Source organism: Perissodus microlepis, chromosome 13 (assembly GCF_051167445.1).
Source record: "Perissodus microlepis isolate ML-2025 ecotype Zambia chromosome 13, ASM5116744v1, whole genome shotgun sequence".
NCBI lineage: Eukaryota > Metazoa > Chordata > Actinopteri > Cichliformes > Cichlidae > Perissodus > Perissodus microlepis.
Window position 1 is genome coordinate 19,418,359 of NC_140473.1, and position 21,264 is coordinate 19,439,622.

Sequence of the window (21,264 nt, forward strand, 5' to 3'; positions counted from 1 at the left end):
TACAGCAGGCTTAGTTTAAGTTACCAGAGGGCTGAAGTTGACACATGTAGATTGATAGAAACGAGCCTTTGCTGGCCACCTTGTTAGGTAAAACACTTAGCAACTTAGCAACTTAATGTTACTTGTCATAGTTGTCGGTGTCAGGTGGGCTGGTCTGAGTATTTCAGAAACTGCTGATGTACTGGGAAAATATCCAGTTAGTAGCAGTTCACTGGGGAAAAAATACGTTGTTGCAATGCTACAGTACTCAACTAATTGGTATAACCAACCAACCAAGGTATGCAGAAGAGCATCTTTGAATCCACAACATAAGGAGCCTTGAAGCAGATGGACATTAGTAGCAGTAGACCACAGTGGGCGCAGGAAAGTGAGATTATGCTACATACAAAAGATTGGAAGGATATTGCCTGATCTGATGAGTCTTGATTTCTGCTTTGACATTCAGATGGTAGAATCAGAACTTGGAATAAACAGGATGGAAGCATGGATCCATCCTGCCTGATATCAAGTTTATTGGTATATTACTGCTGCACATGTCTGTCCCTTTATGGCCGTGTTCTGATGGTTGCTTCCAGTAGTCAGAAAGCTCAAATCAGCTGTTTTCTTGAACACGTCTCTGAGTTCAATGTATTGTTGCCATCCAATAAAGCACCTTTTTGATGTGGTGAAACAGGAAGTTCACATCAATGACGTGCAGCTGAAAAATCCGCAGCAACTTTGTGATGCTATCAAATCAATACCAGCCAAAATCGCTGAGGAATATTTCCAGCACCTTATTGAATCTGTGTCACAAAGGATTAGGGCAGGTCTGAAGGCAGAAGAGGGTCTAATCCAGTACTATCACAGTGTACCTAACACAGTGTTCAGTGAGTGGATAGCTTTTAAATTTAGTTTGACTCTCCAAGCTCTTTGGGGAGTTTAATTCTCCAACATTTCATGCTGGTGAGCCTTTTTAAATGCTGATCAAATTTAGAAAACTTAATTTAATGAAATAATGAATGGAAGTAAAATATTTATGTTTACAGTTGGGCTGAATGAATTTTTGTGTAATGCTGAACAGTCTGCCCTGTTTATCTTAGCACTGTGTTCCCAAATCTCTGCAGTTAATTTAGCCTCTTTAATGTGACAGTTTCATATAAATGCCGAAGATGATGGCCAAAGACTTAATAAACAGTGCTTAATCTTTTAAGCTTATTACTACTTTACATTTATTTTTTAGTGATATAAGATCAGTGATATTTTTTTAATCCTTTTACCGTCCTTGCTTGGGTTTTTTTGTAGCGACAGCTACTTTTATGGCGTCTGTGCCCTGTGGTCAGTGAGTGATGAATCGTGGTGCATTAAATATATTTAAAACGCAGGCATGCTCCAGACTGCTCTCACTTTCTGTACTCTAGGTATCAGTGAACCACTGAAACTCAGAAAAGGAGCTGTGATTAAGTTAAAAGCACTTCATTGTTTTACCACCTGTAGCCCATACAATAATTGGCGTCTCCTGCTCAATACCCAGCAACCATGATGCCTTATGTTACCCTGCATCAGCGTCAGTGACAGACCGTTCACCCCGATCCTTATGTTAAACTGATACATCCGTGCCAAGTGGAAGTTACCAACTCCACCATGTTTGCAGGGTAATGGGCTGGAGAATGAAAGATTGCATGCTATTATCTTATTGGAGAATCAGTATAGGATCTGTGGAAGTGTAAAGAGTGGGTTTAATGACGTGAGACATTTTTTAAGAGGAGGGGAAGAATGCCTCATGCAGTCTGGGACTGGAGAGATGATGGTCTGGGACATATGTAGTCAGTGGACCATGTTATAATAAAGTAGTTGCCTAATGCACCACACGTGCCCCTTGCAGCTTATAGTTTAAAGTTTTCTTCCTCTCAACTTTTAGATTTAAGAAAGGAGGAAAAGTGCCAGATGTGATGGATGAATGTGATTGTGGGAGAGCAGGAGCTGATGATGATATGCACCAGTTATTTCTTCTTCTTCTTTTTTTTACGAAAGAAATGGCTGAAGAAGACAGAAATCAAAGGGAGGGGAAAAATGAAAGACATCTTTAATGTCTTTTGTGCTCAGCTCTTAATTGCAAATTTCCCCTGAAGGCAAAAAGTATGGCTGAACAATGAGGCTGCCCAGGGGAACCACCATAGATTAATTGGACAGATAAGAACCCTCTGACATTAACATTTATGCATTTGTTTACTCTTTTTCAATGAATAATAATAGGCCACCTCCCTTGAAGATCCCTACTCTCTCATTAGTTCCAGTTTGTAGTTTGTTATGGATGGGAATATTGAAGCAGTAAACGAAGAGTTCATCGCCGTTCTGGGCAGGAATACAAAAAATATTTCCAGGGAGAGTTCAGAACATTTTATTTTCACAACTTTTAATGGAGATTGCGAGCTTCTGTACATGTACATCAATTATCTATATTATTAGCTTCACTATCCAGAGGGAATGTTGAAGAAGGCTTTGTGGTGTTTTGTTGGGACAAATGCTAAAGACACGATTTACAATATGAGATTTTGAGTCATCGGTTATCAGATATTCAGCCATTTTTTTTTTTTACATTTTTTGATGTTATTCAGGGTTTTTTTCTACTATCCCTCATCTATTTGAATGATAATGCTCACATAAAGTTTTGTAAGATATATTTGACACATTTCTGCTTTCACTGTTTTACTCCCTGCTCTCTTTTCTTATAGAAAATGGCACACACTAACTATAGAAAGCTGAAGTAAGTACACCAGCTCTTTCCCAACCAACCTACTGGTCTTTTTTGGACATGGAGAAGTCTGTGTCTCTTGAGGTGTCCTTTAGGTGGTGCTTCAGTAGTATGGGTCCATTGTTATGGAGCGCTTCAGTGAAAAATAGCTTGGCATTGTTGGCAATAAGTAAGAGCCTTTCCCACTGAGTGTACCACTCCAGGGTTTCCTTTCTTCACCGTTTCTTTTCACATCCTTTATGGACAGAATTTTCTAGGTGTAGCCAAGAGGCGGAGGGTGTCTGTGGTCTCAGCATCTTGTATTTCCTTTTCCAGTTGATGTAGTTTTGTCGGCTTCATTGACAGATGGTCTCCAGCTTGTATTCTGGGTTCTCAGTTAGAAAAGGGTGGAGAGTTCTCTCTGGGTTGGGAGTGACTTGCTGCGCTGAGTAGAAGAGTTTGGGTATTTTGGGGTGTGCACTAATGTAGATGCTGTACAAGTCCATCCAGTGGTCAATCTACATTTCTACACTCAACTATTGCCACAGAGTGTGAGTAGTGACTTAAACTAGGGCAACTGAACTTGCTCAGGAGGGTGTCTGGGATTTCTCTTAGAGATAGAGAGAGAAACAAAGTCATTCAGGAGGAGCTTAGATTAGAGCTGCCATTCCTCAACACTGAAAGGAGCCAATTGGGGGGATATGACTAGCATACGTTCTGGATGAGGTGTTTCAGGCAACTGGGGTATGATCCCAGTATAGACCCATGATACGCCGGAGAGATTATATTGCTCTGCTGGCAAGAGCTGGCTGTGGAGCGGGAGGTCTGAGCATTTCTGCCTAGACTGATACCCCCTGAATCATAGACCTGGATAAGCAGGAAAAATAAAAGCAGAATGAAAAATAGTAGAATGAAAATAACATTATAAAGTTATTACTTTTTTTTCCCTAAATGCACAAAACACTTCAAATCCTCTGGTCACAAGGATGTTAAGATTGGATTTTTAACATGTAATCTCTATATGCTCTTCCACTGAAAGCATATTTTGCTAACATCTTAGGATATAAAGTGTTTATGGCTCGCTGCTCATTGGTGGCGCAGATCTTGCCTCCAAGCATTTTGAGTTTGTGCCATCATCATCTCGTGCCCAGAAATAATCTGTACTCCTTTGTTAGGGTTATAAAGAATTCACGAGCTCCTTTAGCCGCACATTTCATAAGCAGTCTAATGTTGAGCTGCGTGAACTCGGAGCATTAATTACCACAAACAGCCTCAGTGGTGCGATATGTAGAGAAGATGCAAACACCAGAGGCTAATTTTGCACAAGATGGACAGGTCGGGCCTGCACTTTAGCAGCAAACCATAGCCAGAGAGAAGTTAGAGGACTGCTTTGAAATTGTGCACAGGGCTCACTCTTGCTGTGCTGTAGATGAGCACGTTTCCCCTCACACTGATTTGAAAATGTATTCCCCCTTTAATGGGAGCAGGGAGAGTATGACATCATGCTCTTTGTACAGTTATGAGGAAAATTATGTTTAGTGTGGGAATTATTTTTTGGTATTAAAAATTCCGAACGTGTGGGCCAGCAGCAGTGAAACAGTTCATTCTTTAACAGCCCTGCTGTGCCTCACCGCTGTTAGCTCTGGTGCTTGGCGATATGTTCACAAGCGAGGAAAAATAATAACAGTGATATAGCTTCAGCAGAAATTGCAATGTTTCCCACCAAAACTGAAGTGTGCTTTCATTAGAAATATCAAAAGGTTTGGGGTTTGACACCGTAGCCGTTTTAATCCTTGTTTTGCACCTGCAGCCTTTCATTTTTATCCAAATTCTGTTATCATTTCATAAGACTCCGTAGCAGTAAAAAAAAAATGCAATGCCAAGGAAAAAAAAAAGAAAAAAGCAATGGGTGGTTAAAAAGAAGAAATATCCGGAAGCATGAAAGATAAGGTTACCCTTCATCAGGCTATAAAAGAAAATAAAACCCTTTAGAGTTGAAAAGGACATGCTGGGTTTCAGAGGGAGAAGGCTTATTCAGAATGAAGAAAGTGACTCCATTATCACTGAGTGCTTAAAAACCTCACCTGCTGCACAGTAATACGATCACCTTTCACTCATGCTTTAAAGTGATCAGGAGAGGGGGGCAATCCAGTATGGATATCTGCATGAATTTGCGTGATCAGAGACATTTTGTTTAAAGAGCCTCTCCATTTCCCATCAGTCACCAACCCCCCAGACTTCTCTTATTCCCCAAGGAAACAGATAAGACAGCTTTACCATTATTTCCTCTTATTCGTGTCTGATATTCCTCATTTATGCAGCCTACAATCCTCGTTTTCTTAGGTAACAACTCAAACAGTCGGGAAAGAAACTGTATGGCAATTGAAGTGTCATGTTCAGGAAAAAGTTTCTTAGAGTTTATTATGAGATATTTCTGTTTTTTACCTGTGATTTCTGTTATTTTTAGAGCGTGTGAGAGCGAGAGTGGCAACCTTTATTAACTGTGCCCCTGCCATGATTCATCACTCTCCTCTGCTTTCAAGCACAGGGAATAATGTTTTTCCCTCTGCGGTTTACTTTACTGATGTGATGACTTCAGTTGCCTTAGGCGCCACTTTGAGCACACAATGCCATGAAGCCTGAGGTGAGGGACACAGACAGACAGACAGGGCTGTCTGAACGAAAGCTGAACCATCTTGGCGACGGAGAAGGATGAAAGAGTATTCAGATATGAAAAATCAACTTTGCTTGTAAGTTGTGGACACGGCCACTCGGAGATTTAATCATTTGTATGTGCAGGGGCACTTTATTTTAGGAAAAAGTGTCATCATGCGGACCTCTGAGGACTCGCTGCAGGATTTTTTTAATAGTCAAGCAGCTGTTCCCTCTGTGACTTCTTCCTAAGCAAAGAGAGATCTTGACTCATTAAGGAGCTATCTTTGCTTTGGTCAGTCAATATTTAAATAGGCCTGCCCCATCAGCCAGCATGTTTGATATTCATCCAGTGCCTGCTGGAGCATATATAATGGAAAATCTTAGTCTGCTCATCCATGAATGTGACTCTTTAGTTTCGCTTATGGTGGTACTGTAAGTGTTACTATGAGACCCAATCCTTTGCCCTGCTGGTAAGAGTCTCAACGTATGCTGGTTGGATCTTTTTAGTTTAATAAAAGTCATGAAAGTCTGTATGGATATTGATCCATATAAATGACCTCTTGGCATCAAAATATTCTAACAGCTGCTTGTTGAATTGGCACAAAGTTTGGCACAGGTATTTATTTTTCCCTGGTGATGAATCCTTAGAAATTAGATTAGATTGGGGTGACTCAGACTCAGGATTTAGAGTCTTTGTCTGTTTGATTTAGTCATCTGCTAATCGGAAGGTTGGTGGTTCAATCCCTGGCTCTTCCAAGGAAAGGACAAGATACTGAACCCCATCAGGGTGTGAGTGTGTGAATGTTAGGTTAGGAAAAAGCACTTTTATGAATGTGTGTGTGAATGGATGAATGAGGCATGAAGTAGAAATATACTATATAAGTACCAGTTCATTAGATTAGCTTCCATTGTGATCTGCAATTAAAGAAGAAAATATTCGACCTACAGTAGCAGCACCTGTAAAGTTAGCAAACATTATCACAATAACACTGGAAACACACAAACTAAGATTATTACACAGCTCTAAAATGCTGCACAAATGTTGCCCACACATTATCTTAGGTCATTTTTATTTCAGTGCAAAATGTCTCAACAGCTATTACATGGCTCGCATCAATTTCTGAACAGACAGTCCTCTTCCCCAAAGTTGAATATGTAATAAGTTTGGCATTTTTCCGAATTTTTATCAGCCGCTATCATCAGATGTCATTTTAAATTTCTCCGTACCCCCCAACGTTAATGATATTCTCACCCACCTCAGCTGTGTAGCTGCCTAACATTTTGACCCGACACCTTAAATTTCAGTGAGACAACAAAGATGAAAGTAATGCAGAAATGGACACGATGACTCTTTTATGAAGCCAGTAAAGAAGATTAAAGGAAGGCTTTTCTTTAATTATGTAGTTCAGGGAATTTTTTTGTTTGTTTGCTTTCCTCACTCCTACCACCCTCACCACTGTCTCTCCCTAGTTTTCTCTGGTTTTGCTGGCTTGTACACTCCGGTGCACTCACAGCCACGGCCAAGCCTTAGCTGAAGGCACACTGAGCTGTATGTAAATCAATTTGGAACGCAGCCGTATGTGGAAATAGAATTAGACTTGTCAGCCACACCTCTTTAGTTCCTCTCTCGTCTTCATCTGCCTCTGCTTCTGTAGTAGTCTGCTCTTTTTGGAGTTTAGCATATGCTACCATAAGTAGCAGCTATAGGAAGGCTTAGGGGTTAGGCTTGTGGGGGAGAGGGGATTAAAAGAAATCACTGAAGTTAGCACTCTTCAAAGGAAGTAGAGAGGCTGCAAGAGGAGCCACATTGCTCTCAAATGGTTCCATGCTCAAGGGGATTTGTGTAATGGTGAATTATTACATGAGACACAGTCACATGTATGTAAATGAGTTTCTGCACTTGCACAGAACGTCGTACCGGCTGGATCAAGAGAGAAAGATGTTATTATAAACATCGATCTGTGTAAACAGCGAGTGATGCATTTAGTTTCAGCGTCATCGATCACACCATTGTAGCGACTCTTTGTCTGTTTGATTTGATTTGTTCTTTTTAAATAAAACTCATCAAAATACTTGCTCGATTCAGAGACAACAATAGTTCTATCTCCTGTAATTTCAGATATGGCAGAAAATAACATTTGCCAGTTTGTTTTATGCCTCTAAAATGAAGAAGGGTCCTCTGTGGTCTGCCGTAATTAGTTTTTATGCTGTCCTTGTCTGTATTGTCCCTGCATTGTGCTAGTCCTATCTCTGCCAGCCTCGGTTGTTGTGTATGATATAGTGTAGCGTTCCACTTATGCAAGCAGATGGAATGGAAACACAAATGTGCTGTATGTTCATCAGAGACGTCGCGGGACGTCAGATTTCGAAGGCCAGATCGGCTATTTCAGCAACACAATGGGTGTTCTTGCAAACATATGTGGGAGTCTTGATTTAGATTTACTGGAAGGTCCTTTCCAAATAGTGAATCATGCTCCTAATTATATTTAAACATCACACGCATGAGCAGCACTCTAGCCTCAAAAGGCAGCTGTGGAAAGCTATTCATCTGGCTTTTTAGAGACAATCAATAATTCATGCAGTTATTTCAGAAAAGTTAAATTAAATCTAAGGAGGCGCATGTAAGATGGGAGATTATTCTTTAAGACAAATATTATTTTCTGCCTCCCAGGGGTGCTGTTAAACAGCCCGTCATTTATCACAATTAACCTGGGCGGCCATTAGTGAGCTGTTAATTAGATACTACACTGTGTCTAATGAATCGCAACACACAGTTAGGACCACAGAATCTGTGGTTATTGACTTAAACAATTACAGGAATGAAAATGAAAAAGGAAATGTGTTTTTCTTTGTGGAGGTGTAATATAGTGGTGTAGACACAGAGTCATCCCGCAGAGCATAAAACATCCTGCAACTTATTCATCAGTAACAGCTACGGAATAAATTATCAATCCTCACAGTATGCCGTCATTTTTCTCATGTGGAATAAGGACAAGTAAAAGATGTATTTATTTTCCACATGATTCAAAAATGTCAACACTTTGTCTTTTGCAGCATAATCATGGAAAATTGATTGACGACAGAGGTGGGCTGTTGGCGCCAGTAAAAATTGCTTAATTATATGGAAGTGTACACTTTCTTCCTTAGGTAGCTGTGTTTTAGTTACAAACATGAGGATTCTGCGTACTGGGTCAGATACACGACACAACATTAGAGCGCTGCGACAGTGAGAAACAGAAGCATGAAACGGTCTTCAGCAGTGTAAGATACACAGATACGCACCAACTGAGCTGCAAGATAACCAGTGAGGAAATTCTCTGCAAATGCACAGTAAACATTCATGGCCTCATAAACTCTGTGTACTCTTGCCAACAAGTTGATTACAGGGAGATTCCATCATGTAAATCCTGCAGCTTTTCCGCAGTCCCGGCGGCCACACTGCCCCTAAGCTGGTTTTCCCAACATGTCCCAAAAAAATACAGCACGAGAGCATTTGCTTGGAATTACCGCTCACGTGACACAAATCCCATCTTTACGGCAAACGGAGCCGTTTCATTTCCTATAATTGTGCTGTGGCTGTTTCCGAGCGCCACTGTTAAACGTTCACTATTAAGATACATATTTTGGGCTTTTCCGAGAAGCATGCAGCATCCTCTGATGTGTCATCATATTTTTATGAGACGTACCGGGCTCTTCAAAGTGATTACTGGCCGCTCGGCTTATCAGATTTGGTTTAGAGCTTGCTAATGGCGTGATAAGGCACATTAAAGCGATAATAAGTATTTAATGAAGTTTAAATGTGGTCAGGCTCGGGGCACAGAGGATTGATCTTCCTATAAACGGGTGATAAAATAATTAACTGTAAATATCCAGATAAGACATTAAATGGACCTGAAGAATGGAAGAAAAAAAAACACACTATTGGCTTAATGCCTCACCGTTGCCACTCGTCTCATCTAATTCTGGTTTGTGTTACATGCGATTTGCGTGAGCTGGCACAGCACTGTGGGGTATGTGTGTGATCTAGTTTTTAAGTCTCCTCTGTTACTTTTTTGCCATATAATCACCTTTAGGATAATACACGTCAGACTTGCAAAACGTATTGTTGGTTTTCTGGGTATTTCCACCTCCCTCTCTTCTTCTAATGCACTCTAACACACACACATCCTGAGATCATCCTGCCTGATGTCAATCTGAGTATACAGCTGCAAAAAATGGGTGTTCCTGCTGCTCCTTTGCCAATGCTCAGGGTGGGTCTCTCCATGTCCATCTGTTCATGGCCTGTAGAGGAAAGCACACCCACTCTCTCTCTCTCACACACACACACACACACACACACACACACACACAAGTGACACGCAGTTGAAAAGATACACACACTCACGCATGCTGAGAAATTACATCAGCATTTGGTTCAACTTGTTCATGCTGAATGCCAGGGGATTCAAGGACACTTATGAGTCACGTAATAAATTTACAGAAAATCAAGTCTCTCCCCGCCTCGGACTGCTAAGTGTTTCATCCACCTCATCCCCCAAATCCTTACAAGCAATCTACATATAAAGTCAACTGAGGGTCAAGTCCTCTCGGTTGTCTGAAAACAAAGTCTTCTTTTTTCTAATCGATGAGTAAATAAATGGGTTTTTTATGCTCTTGTTATGTTCTCTTCTTAGGGGTCTTTTTGCCAGCCATTACACCGAGACACATTACCAGGAGGATGGAAGTGCAGTCACCGGTGCTCACAACTTCACGGTAGGGCAGCGTTGGAGTGCTTTTGACATTTATGGTCAAGTTGATGTTCAGCGATGCTGCACAGTCACGTTGTAAAATGTGACCCTTTAAAAACTCACAAAGACAGACGAGTTTTCTCTTTTTCCAGAGAATCAGCTTTACTCATTTAAAATCAAATCTAGGACAGAAATAAGAGTTTTGTTGTCTTTTTTTTTTTTTTTTAATTGCTTCCATGTGGTCGAGTTTGTATTTGAAAGCCTCCCACTGTTGGTGAACACACTCTATCCCGTGGCCTACTTGATGATAAGCTGTGTTTCATGCTGGTAGTTTTTCCGCCAACATTGCCATCAGGATTTTATTATGGAATCCCCTTTTAGCAGATGGTTTATTCTTGACTGCTTGTTTTATGCTGTGTTCATGCTAGCTGTGCGAGGCGAAGTGCTCGCTAGTCTTTGGAAACGGAGAAAGTACTTCTCAAGGCTTTTTAGTGTGACACATGGATGGTTGAAATCAGTTTATGTGGCTCAGGGAAAAATAGCACAACTGATCCTTTATAAAAAAAAAAAGCTGTTTTATTTTGTTTTTAACATAGTTCACAGCCTCTTGCCCTTTTTGCTGCCTAGTTGGATTGTGGACACTGGGGACACTTTTTAGCCAGTTTCCCCACAGTTTAAATTTTTATCATTTAATCCTTCATTGGTGGATGTAAGAAGAATTCTAACAGACTGGAGACCTTCAGTACCTGCTGAACAAGTGTTACCCATGATTCAGTGGCAATGAATGTGCTGTACTGAACCTGCATTTCTATATATTTTTCATATGCAAATGATTTAAAAACATTTGCTACTCTTCTAGCATGCAAGCCCACACCTATAAAACAAACCTGACCTGACCTCTAATTTAGGATGTAAATTGACTCCTTAAGCAGCTTAGCAGTGGGTCATTATTTCATGCTGCTTAACAAAACATTATTCAGTTCTTGTCTGTCTTTGGTTAGAATACCTAACTCAATTTGGAACAATGCAGTGCATGTCAGCTAACAACTTTAAGGAAATGAATAACTTAGATACCAAGAGGTTGACTGTGATTTACAGTCATGTGAAAAAGAAAGTTTTCACAGGGATTTATGTGGCACTGTGAATAAATAAGTACACCAATGATTCAAAGGCTTGTAGAACCAGCAATAACTCTTCTCTACAGTCTTGCTTCAGTTCATTGAGGTTTGTGGTTATTGGTTTATGCACAGCACACTTAAGGTCCTGCCCCAGCATTTCAGGTCCGGTTGAGGTCTGCACATTGACCATTGCAACACATTGATTCTTTTCTTTTTCAGCCATTCTGTTGTAGCTTTGCTGCACTGCTTGGGATCACTGCCCTGTTGCATGACCCACTTTCAAAGCTTTAGCTGTCAGACAAATGGCCTCACGTTTGACTCTAGAACACTTTGGTATACAGAGGAATTCATGCTAAACTCAGCGACTGCAAAGCGCACAGGTCGTGTGGCTGGAAAAAAAAAGCTCAAATCATCACCCATCCACCACTGTTTGCCAGCTGCTATGGGGTGTTTTTGTTGATATGCCGTAAGAAAACATCTCCACTTTGGTTTCAGGTGTCCAAAGGATGTTATTCCATGTTTTTAACCTCTTAATGCCCAGCGTATTATATTTAATACATCAGTTTTTAGATATCTGCATCATCAGTGTCATTGTTTTCCCCAAAAACCTAAATAAATGACATAATACAGTTTTAAGGAATAAGTTGCCAAAAAAATCCTGGATATATGAAATATGATACAAATTAAAGCTTAAAGTGAAAACTTTGTTTTTCATATGACCGTATTATCTGTTTTGTATTTTCATTTGAGTATTTAGTCACTCAACATTTAGCTGCTGTAAAAACGTCAGAGACACAGAGACAGTCACTAACTGTACCTGATGTTATCCTTTGTAAAAGGTGAACCTAGCTAGGTCAAACACAGCCTGAGCACAGAGCCTTTATAGCTGTTCTATTTTTATCCTTAATCTAATGATTCTCAAATCCATTACCAGTTCATTACCTTGTAGTGAACTTGTTAAATGGGAGTTTTTTCATCTTTTTGTAAAAATCCCACCCCAGATTTCTTCCTACTGGAGTTCAGTACAGGGAATGAGAAATGGTCAGTGTAGTGGGGAATGACAGTTGATTTAAAAGGGATAGAGTGCTACTAGACAGTAAATGGAGGTCTGTATTCCCTCTTAATGAGAGTCATTTCCTCTGTTCTCCTTGTGGTCAGACAACAGCGTTTTCACTGTTTCTGAGGAGCCTTAAATGTCCCCATTTCCTTCCACTAGAGCAGTCTGATGGATTAACGAAAGGCGAACAATTACCATGTTACTGTCACCTCCCATGCGTGCCGATTTTTTCTGCTTTCTCTTCAACTTTATAAGTTGCATTAATTTTAAATGGCCTGTTTTTTATAGACAGGGAGTGTAGACAGATGTCTTCAGAGCATGCTAATTTAAATGAACACGAGTTGGGACAGCATCAGCATAGTCCCAGTGTCTTTTGTACTGTATTGCTCTTTTGAAGTCAGGTAAGAGCTTCAGTACAGCGAGAGGAATGTGACAAGCTGCTTTCTTCTTCTGCTTTTTTTAGTATGACACATTTTATATCACACTTTGTTTCTTTAAAAGTGTTTCTTATTTCTAACATGTAAAGGTTTTGTTTTTTTTTTGTTCACATTAAAAAAACCTCTCTTTTAGAATCACTGCTACTACCACGGGGAAGTGCAGGCGCATCCCAGCTCTGATGTTACCCTCAGTGCCTGCTCAGGCCTTCGGTAAGAATCTCAGGCGTCATTTTGCATTCAAGCAGCATCACTACACTGCCCTTTAAGTGCTATTTGCCACTCCAATGTTTATATTTATTTAAGTCGCTCAGCACAGCAGCCCATCTCTCTTAAGCCCTTAAGCGTGCTGTCAGTGAGTTGGTGTGACTCGTAGGAATTGGTGAAATGTCACACCTCATTGTCTTTACTCACGGTGGGATCCAGTAAATGTCTGGACTCATTTGGGCAGTAATTATAATCTTGCTGTTGCTACAAAATGAACCACAATCCAAAGTTGTATTTAAACTGAAGTATTAAGCATGCACATTTTCATCTGTTCTGCTTAATCCAACAGCAAGGAAGCATTTTGGGAATAGAAAATGTTAAGTTTCCCCATAAGGACCATTTAGATTTGTTTGGGTTATTAATGTGTGGTATATATTTCTGATCTGACATTAAAAGATCTGAGTCTTTAAAAAAATGTTGTCTTTTTCTCAAACAAAACAACATCTGGTTTTAGTAAAAGTGGGATTGCAGGAAAAGAGCCGGCCCAGTTATGTATTCCATTAGAGAGAGCCCATTTAATCAAACTCTGCATTTGAGAGACTGGTCATGCTTTGAGGTTTTGTTTTCCGACTTATCCTGTTGTCTCCGCAGAGGCTTCATCGCACTTGAAAACAAGACATTTATCATCGAGCCTGTGTCTGGCGATGACACCGGAGTTCACTTCATTTACCGAGTGGAAGAGCTCAGACTGACCCCCGGAACATGCGGCCACAGCTTCAACACGTCCTCAGTTGAAAACCACATTGAAAGCCCCTTCAAGTCCTTCCACACAAGGGTGAGATTATTACTGGGTTTTTCTTTTTTTTATCACAGTGTCACTGGATAAAGCGGCTAAGTGCTACATCAGCGGTCCCCAACCTTTTTTGCGCCACGGACCGGTTTATGCCCGACAATATTTTCACGGACCGGCCTTTAAGGTGTCGCGGATAAATACAACAAAATAAAACTAGTGCCGGTACCAAAAAAAAGAAGATTTATTCATAACACACGTGAAAAGACCAAGGAAAACCGAGTTAACGATAAAAACAATAACAAAATAACGCTGAAAACCGATAAAAACCCTGAAAACTATACATTTCACACCTGAGCCTCTACTCTCGCGGCCCGGCACCAAACGACTCACGGACCGGTACCGGTCCGAGGCCCAGGGGTTGGGGACCGCTGTGCTACATTATTGGTTTGCAGTTTTTCACCATTAAGCGAGTCTGAAGGTTAGGCCTATCATTGAACTGATCAAAGATAAATGGGCGTTTGACCAAGATGAGTATATTGGCAAGCATTCTTGTCTGGATGAGTTCCCTCAGGGTGTTGCCTTGGGTTTGACACTCATTTTATCAGCATTGAGAGCACAGAGTCAAGGGCTCATGCAGAAGGTTTGGCCAGTGCTTTGCATTGAGCAGGTGCAGCATCCATCTGCCCCTATTTCCAAGCATTAAGAACTCTGTCTGACTTAGGAAGTGAAACTTGCCTATATACAGTACTTAACTACCCCTGAGTGATAGATTATCTCATCTTTGTTAGTTTTTTTTAAAGGAAATAGTTCTGAATATCAGCTGGGACAAAGCCTGATTTGCAGTGTTTTAGCCTGCAGGCTAAAACCAGATACCAGGATAGATACCAGGTTATATCTTTATATTTAGTGAACAGACGTTTAAGCGTTATCTTCTCATCTATCTCTTGGCAAGAATGTAAATACCTTTTTTTAGCTGTTGCAGTTTTTAAAGGTTCATCTTAAGTCTTTTAAGTAGAAGCGGTAAGAAATGACAGAAATGGTGTCTTGATCTTCTACGCATTTCCTAATAACTGTCGAACTTTTCCCATCTTTGTTTTTATCACAGCATAAAAGGCATGCTCAGAAGACAACCAAATATGTCGAGCTGATCATTGTTGCAGACAACAGAGAGGTAATGCACCTACTTGCCTCTCTTTGCAAATGCAGTTTTTTACCAGCAGAGACGACACACTGAAAGCCCACAATCCTTTTGTGGTATAAGCATGAGCTGTAGTAACTATGGAATAGATCCCACTGGAGCTGCAGAGAGGGATGAGTGTGCAACCAGCAGTGTGGTCTCTTTTCTGACAGGAAGTTCTGTTTTCAATTTCCCAGCAGAGCAGACAGGAAACGGGGAAAAACCATGCGGATAGTGAATAGTCTCCCATAAGCACTGAAGAGCTATTTGTGGGGCTTCCTCCTGACAGCCCTCTGCTAATGCCACTGACCTGAATGGGAGGAAAGGAAATGAAAGGAAGGATAAGGGATCAAGTATGTTGTTAGGCTTAGATATGCAGTCCAGCATCGGTGCAGTTGGATGCACAGAAGGGTAAAACTGGAAGGTCTGACTTGAGCTGCAATTTGGATCCAAAGCTTTGCAAGCTGTCGTATCTGCCAGCATACCTGCTCCCTGTGGCCATGCCATTCGCCTCTCTAACACTAGGAGATTTTTCTAGATCCAGATGGTCACAGCTTGACAACCTGCCCAACACGCAGAAAAATGTAGTGCCAGTGAATATTTCAACTCATTCATACAAATCACTGCTTTTCTGTGTCCTTTGTTGTGGTTTGAGGGTTTTTTTTTTATGTTCTGGAAATGACGGTCTCTTATATCCTCATGAAACACTCACAATTTGCGAGTGTAATTTCTTCCACTGATTACATGCAATTTTGTTTTCAGTTTCAGAAACAAGGAAAGGACTTGGAGAAGGTGAAGCAGAGACTGGTAGAGATAGCCAATTATGTGGACAAGGTAAAACATCCTCCCCCCCTTTGCACAAGAGGGATAAATCACCTTTTTAAAATAGAAATATTTTTGGCAGCAGAGATTAATGGCACGTCTGCGTGATATATTAATTTCCTACTAAAGCAGCTGACTTTAGTCTGCCTAACACCACTGCCTGAGCTGTGTCTCTATAGCTTACACGCTGCGTAGGCAGATAGATTTACTTTAAGGAAATGGCAAAGACATGATCTTATACTGTCAGAAAAATAAGGCAACGTGTGATTGATTAGGCTTGCTAGGATGAAAAGAATCATACATCAATTAATTGAGTGAACAAAGGTAAAACCCCATTAAACAGTCTCACTTATGTAACAGTCTTATGGACATTTGTGTTTTCTCCATGCTTTTCCATTCTTATTAAAATCTTCTGTGCAGTTCTACAGGGCCCTGAATATCCGGGTGGCCCTTGTGGGTCTGGAGGTGTGGAGCGACTCTGATAAATGTCCCATCACCCAAGATCCCTTCACCACCCTGCACGAGTTCTTAGACTGGAGGAAAGTCAAACTGCTTCCCCAGAAACCTCACGACAATGCTCAGCTTATAAGGTGGACATCTAAATTATTAAATGTAATCAGTCCAATATTTGCACCTAGACTGCATGATGTAGGGGTGAGACCACATACATCCACCAGGGCATGGACCCAAACAGAAATCAGGATTGAGATTTTCATCTGAATCCTTTCATATTTTCACATCAAGATTATATTTCCCTGTTTTTACTATTTCCATTTGGTGGTTAAGAAGATATGATAGCCTACCTGGTTATGTTAGGGCATAAATTCCTGGATTGAAAATGTAATGCATTTAATTTGTTAGTAGAATTTAACAGTGCTGCTAACAAAAAGACAGACTGAAACAATTACATATTCTCCTGACAGGTGTGATATGATTAAACAATCATATTTGGAAAACTAATTGGTAAAATTGAAGTTTTTCACTTATACCATTACTATAAACATGTAACAGCAGTTTTCTCCTCTAAAAGTTCTGTCTCCTACTTCTCTCCTTGGCAGTGGGGTTTACTTCCAGGGCACCACCATTGGCATGGCACCCATTATGAGTATGTGCACTGCTGAGCAGTCTGGAGGTATTGTCATGGTGAGTGTAAAATCTTCCTACTACTCCCAGCATGCCTCCACCCTCCCTTTCCTCTGCGTAGCCTGATTGTATCAGTGTTGACAATGTTCAGATTCAGCAGGCTAACACAATCCAGCCCCGATTTACACAGAAAAGGTGTTCACTGTTTGCTGGAAGGGCACTTGCAGACAAGCCTGCCAGGAAGTCTTGCTTTAAAACCTAATGACATTTGTGTTGGCCCTCCCTTACATTAACATTACCACAAACATCAGCTTGCACATAACAATATGTAAAATGTGTACTCTTAGAAGGATTGCTCTGCAGGCACGCACACTGTTGCTATTTGAAGTCTAACAGTCGTGCAATCAATCTTTTGCGCTGCAACTCAAATGCCTCTTTCAGACCCACGTGTTAAACTGGCTTTCCGTCAAGGTCAGCATTCATCAAACAACAATCTGTCATAAAATTCTTCTAAAGCTGGACAGGTACTGCAAGCTTTGGCGACCTGGTGTTTCGATCACAAATGGAAAGAAATTCAGTGATATCAGTGGCTAAATGTCAGTTCAGCTACTGGAATGAAAGAGAGGACAGTTATCAATGAGGGAACATGAGTAAAGGTGGGCAGAAGGTTAAACTGATGCTGCTCTTTTCTGTGGTAATTACTAGACGTTTTCAGTGTGACTCTCCAGTTTATCAGTGATGTGTGTGGAGCTTCTGTTTGCAATGACAAGCAGGGGTCACTCCTGAATGAGTCCAGTGCAGGCTGAAAGTTCACTTTCTATCTATATAGCACCAAATCACAACAGCATTTGCCACAAGGTGCTGTGAATCATTCTGTTAAAGAGAAACACTAACAATCAGGTGATCCGCTATAAGCAACCATTAGGCGATGGTGGGAAGGAAAAACTCCCCTTTAACAGGAAGACACCATCCATCAGAAGCAGACTCGGCGAGGGGCAGCCGTCTGCTGTGACTGTTTGTGATGGGATAGAGAAAAAACAAAGGATAGCATAAAGAGACGGGACAAAATACAAACTATGTGAGAGAAAAGAAAAAACTTAATGGCATTCTCACCTGGGGAATGAAAAGAGTCAAGTGGAGTCAAGTCAATGCTCAGTGTATCATAGGAGGCCTATGTCTATAGCAGCCCTAACTATATGCTTTATGCTTTATGCTGTCTCCTGAATCCAAACTGGGAGCTGTTTCCAGAGGAGAGGGGCCTGATAGCTACGTTTAAAACCTCCAGGAACCACGAGAAAGCCTGCAGTCTGACAGCAAGGTGCTCTATTGGGGTAATATGGTACTAAGAGGTATTTAAGATTGTTGATTGATTATTCAAGGCCTTGTATATGCGGAGAAGGATTTTAAATTAATTTCCAGAGCTAACAGGGTGCCAATGAAGAGTTGCTAGTAGAATTGGTGGGGCACGGGATTAAATCAAAGGACCTCGACTTTCGAACAGAACCGCATTTACATTTCTATGTGATGAATTGATCTATCTGTGAGTGAATGTCAGCTCTTGCACAGCATGCATTTGAATCAAAAATCCATTTTTACCCACGACTGTGTCGCACCCCTGGTGCACTGAATTTCGACACGTAGTAAATTAGCCACCTGTTAGGCTCCTCTGCCTTTTACGGCACTTGATATCCGCGCCAAATCACAAAGCGGTTATCATCCCAGTGCCATTATGCCTCATCCCAGATGTGTCCCCCATTAATGGAGATGTTTTCCTCTGGCCGTGGCCGTACTGAGGATTCTCCAGATGTTTGGTTTCCCCATCACTTACATACAGCAGATGGTCTGGACCAAGATTAAAGGGCCACGTAAGCAGTTAGGGGACAGTAAGAGGAGATGAACTGTTTCTCAAACCGTACGCTACAATGTATTAATCTTCCTCAGTGCAGCCTCACTTTTTTGTTTTAGCACAATGCTATATTTTTTTTCTTCCTAAGTCTTTTTGTAAATGATTTTTATGTGGTACGGTATTGTCGTCTGAGAGTTATTTTCACACCCATCATAGCATTTCTTGGTTGCAACCATCTCCACAAATTCTCACCATTACAACAGCAGCTCGTAGCAGCTTCAAGTAATGGCTGTGGCTGTTGACTCTGATATTACACTTTTTTTGTGAGGGAGCACTCAGCTATGAATTACACGTACACACACACACAGTGTAGATGCACTAACCCACTGGTAAACATGACAGTAGCAAAGGAAAGTTTTCCCATCCTTGCTGTGAAAAAGCAGGGTGCAGCTCCCCATGATGCTGATCTTTAATCACAGCAGGAAGTGGTTCGTCTTGTCCTTAACATTGACATATGACCTTGTCCTCGAGGGAAGCATGACATTTTCTCATATAAGCTGCATGGCAGAGAACCATGGTAAGATGCACAGTAGTAAATTGGCAGCCTTTCTTTCCTTCCTTCTTTTTTCCCCGAGGTTTGCTTAATTACAAATTCTGAATCTTGCACATTAACACACAGACATTTCAAGGAATATTACAAAATTCATCACTGGTGTTTTATCTGCTGTCACAGATATTTCTGTATTTTCTTTTAGTTTAAACATTTATCCTAACATTTCTTTCCCATTTCAAGCACTCCTCATGGCAGAAGTTGGATTAACCAATTTGCTTGCTCAATGCTCTGGTCTGCACAGCATATTGAGATACTGGAGGTTTGTGCGTAGGCTCATCTGCAGCCAGCAGTCACCTACATTACTTATCTCTGTGTAAACCTGCAGAGAGGTTAATGTATTGCTTGGCATTAGTGGCACTCATACATAGGCATGCAGTGAGGAATCTGTATTCAGAGTCACAGCTGGAAAAAAAAAATGCATGATACAGTCAGTGATTTTTCTCTTATTTTTTCTACCTTTGGGCAGAGTCAGGCGAACTGTTTTCCCTTTGTTTTCCTTCTTTATGCAAAATAAAGCTTATGAGTTACTGTTGCTTATATCATGTGTACTATACATTCATGAGATTGATATCAGTGTTTTTTTCTTTTGTGTAACCCTTTCTAACAGAAAGAAAAATAATGGTAATATCAGTTTCATTTTTCAGATAACATTGTGAGAAATGTATGCTGCCCATTAGTCTGTGCATGAAAACGTGTCTGTTTTGCGCTGAATGAAAGGAGATTGTCAAAACCTGTTAGTGATTTTCTTTTCTTTTTTTTGTTACAGTTTGCAGAAAATGATGTATTGTATCTAACAGCAGAATTTTGGCAAAATAATAACACATTTTGATTGTAGTCATTTGTCATTGTTTACTACCATTCCCGTTCACCTTGGCACACATGCTTTATACACTACACTGACTTAATATCTCAGTTACCCTCCAAATGCCCCCCATCTCTGTCTGGCTCTTCCCACCAAGTCTGTCTATAAAACTAGCAGAAAGTGAAACTTCCCCCTCTTTCGCGCGTGTCATTCTCCATCTCCGTCTCCCTTGTCTCGCTTATCAATGCAGCACCGAGTCACACAGAGATAGGTTTATAGGGACTTCCTGCAGAAGCTGTCTCCACTGGCAGCAGGTATGATTGGGTCTGCAGGGGTAGTGGAATGGCAGATGAATTCAGGCCTCCATAAGGAGAATGAGTAATAGGAGAAGGACAAAAGGAGCAAGGTGGACAGTTACTGTTTTTTGAAACTGCAGCTTAAAAACGGTCTTCTTTGACAACTCTCCTCTTTTCTTTGCTTTTTTTGTGAGGGATAATTCACTTCAGTTCACTTTTTTGTTGTTTTTCTTCGCTTATAGCTTCCCTAAATAACTTCACGCATAGTCAAACGCACGAAATTGCACACATTTACCATGTTGGATATACTTTTTTGTCCATTATAGGATCACTCCGACAACCCGCTGGGTGCAGCCGTGACTTTAGCACATGAGCTGGGTCACAATTTTGGCATGAACCATGACACCCCAGAGCGCGGCTGCGGCTGCAGGATGACCGTTGATCGCGGAGGCTGCATCATGACCCCCTCCACAGGGTAAGATTTTTGCCACCTTTTTTATTTTAATTGGGTTTTTTTAATCCTCAGTTGTATTACAATGCTACACTTGCATTTAGATTGTAGCTTTAAGCTGATTTGTCCCGCCAAAATCCATATGACATGTTTTTTCCCCTGCACCTGCATTTATCCATCTAGACTGTTTTGCTTGAGAAGCCCAGTTATTCTACAGTTATTCACTGTAGGAATGTCTGCCTTCTCTTGAGTGTAATGGAAAGAGATAGTACTTGCCTTGTATTTCACCAAGTGCCAATAAAAATACTTTTAAACATCTCAGCAGCAATGTCTTTTTTTTTTTTCCAGAAATCGTGACCTAGTTACTCAAAAAGCAAAAAAAAAGAAAACTCGTGAGCAGTTTCATGTAGGAACTATTTTCTTTCTGTTGTCTACATACACCAACCTAAAGAAGTTTGGGGCTAGCTTACATC

At 40.8% G+C, this 21,264-nt stretch overlaps 1 protein-coding gene across 2 annotated transcripts in view; it reads left to right on the forward strand.

Annotated features, from left to right (window-relative positions):
• adam12b (ADAM metallopeptidase domain 12b) overlaps nt 1–21,264 on the forward strand; it is a 91,609-nt gene that overhangs the window by 27,114 nt on the left and 43,231 nt on the right. For both annotated transcript variants that reach the window (XM_084947938.1, XM_084947936.1), the window contains exons 4-11: nt 10,039–10,117; nt 12,838–12,914; nt 13,560–13,743; nt 14,807–14,872; nt 15,641–15,712; nt 16,121–16,290; nt 16,759–16,843; nt 20,667–20,815. In XM_084947938.1, the coding sequence (XP_084804064.1) occupies nt 10,039–10,117; nt 12,838–12,914; nt 13,560–13,743; nt 14,807–14,872; nt 15,641–15,712; nt 16,121–16,290; nt 16,759–16,843; nt 20,667–20,815 (882 nt within the window). The remainder of the gene's footprint in view (nt 1–10,038; nt 10,118–12,837; nt 12,915–13,559; nt 13,744–14,806; nt 14,873–15,640; nt 15,713–16,120; nt 16,291–16,758; nt 16,844–20,666; nt 20,816–21,264) is intronic.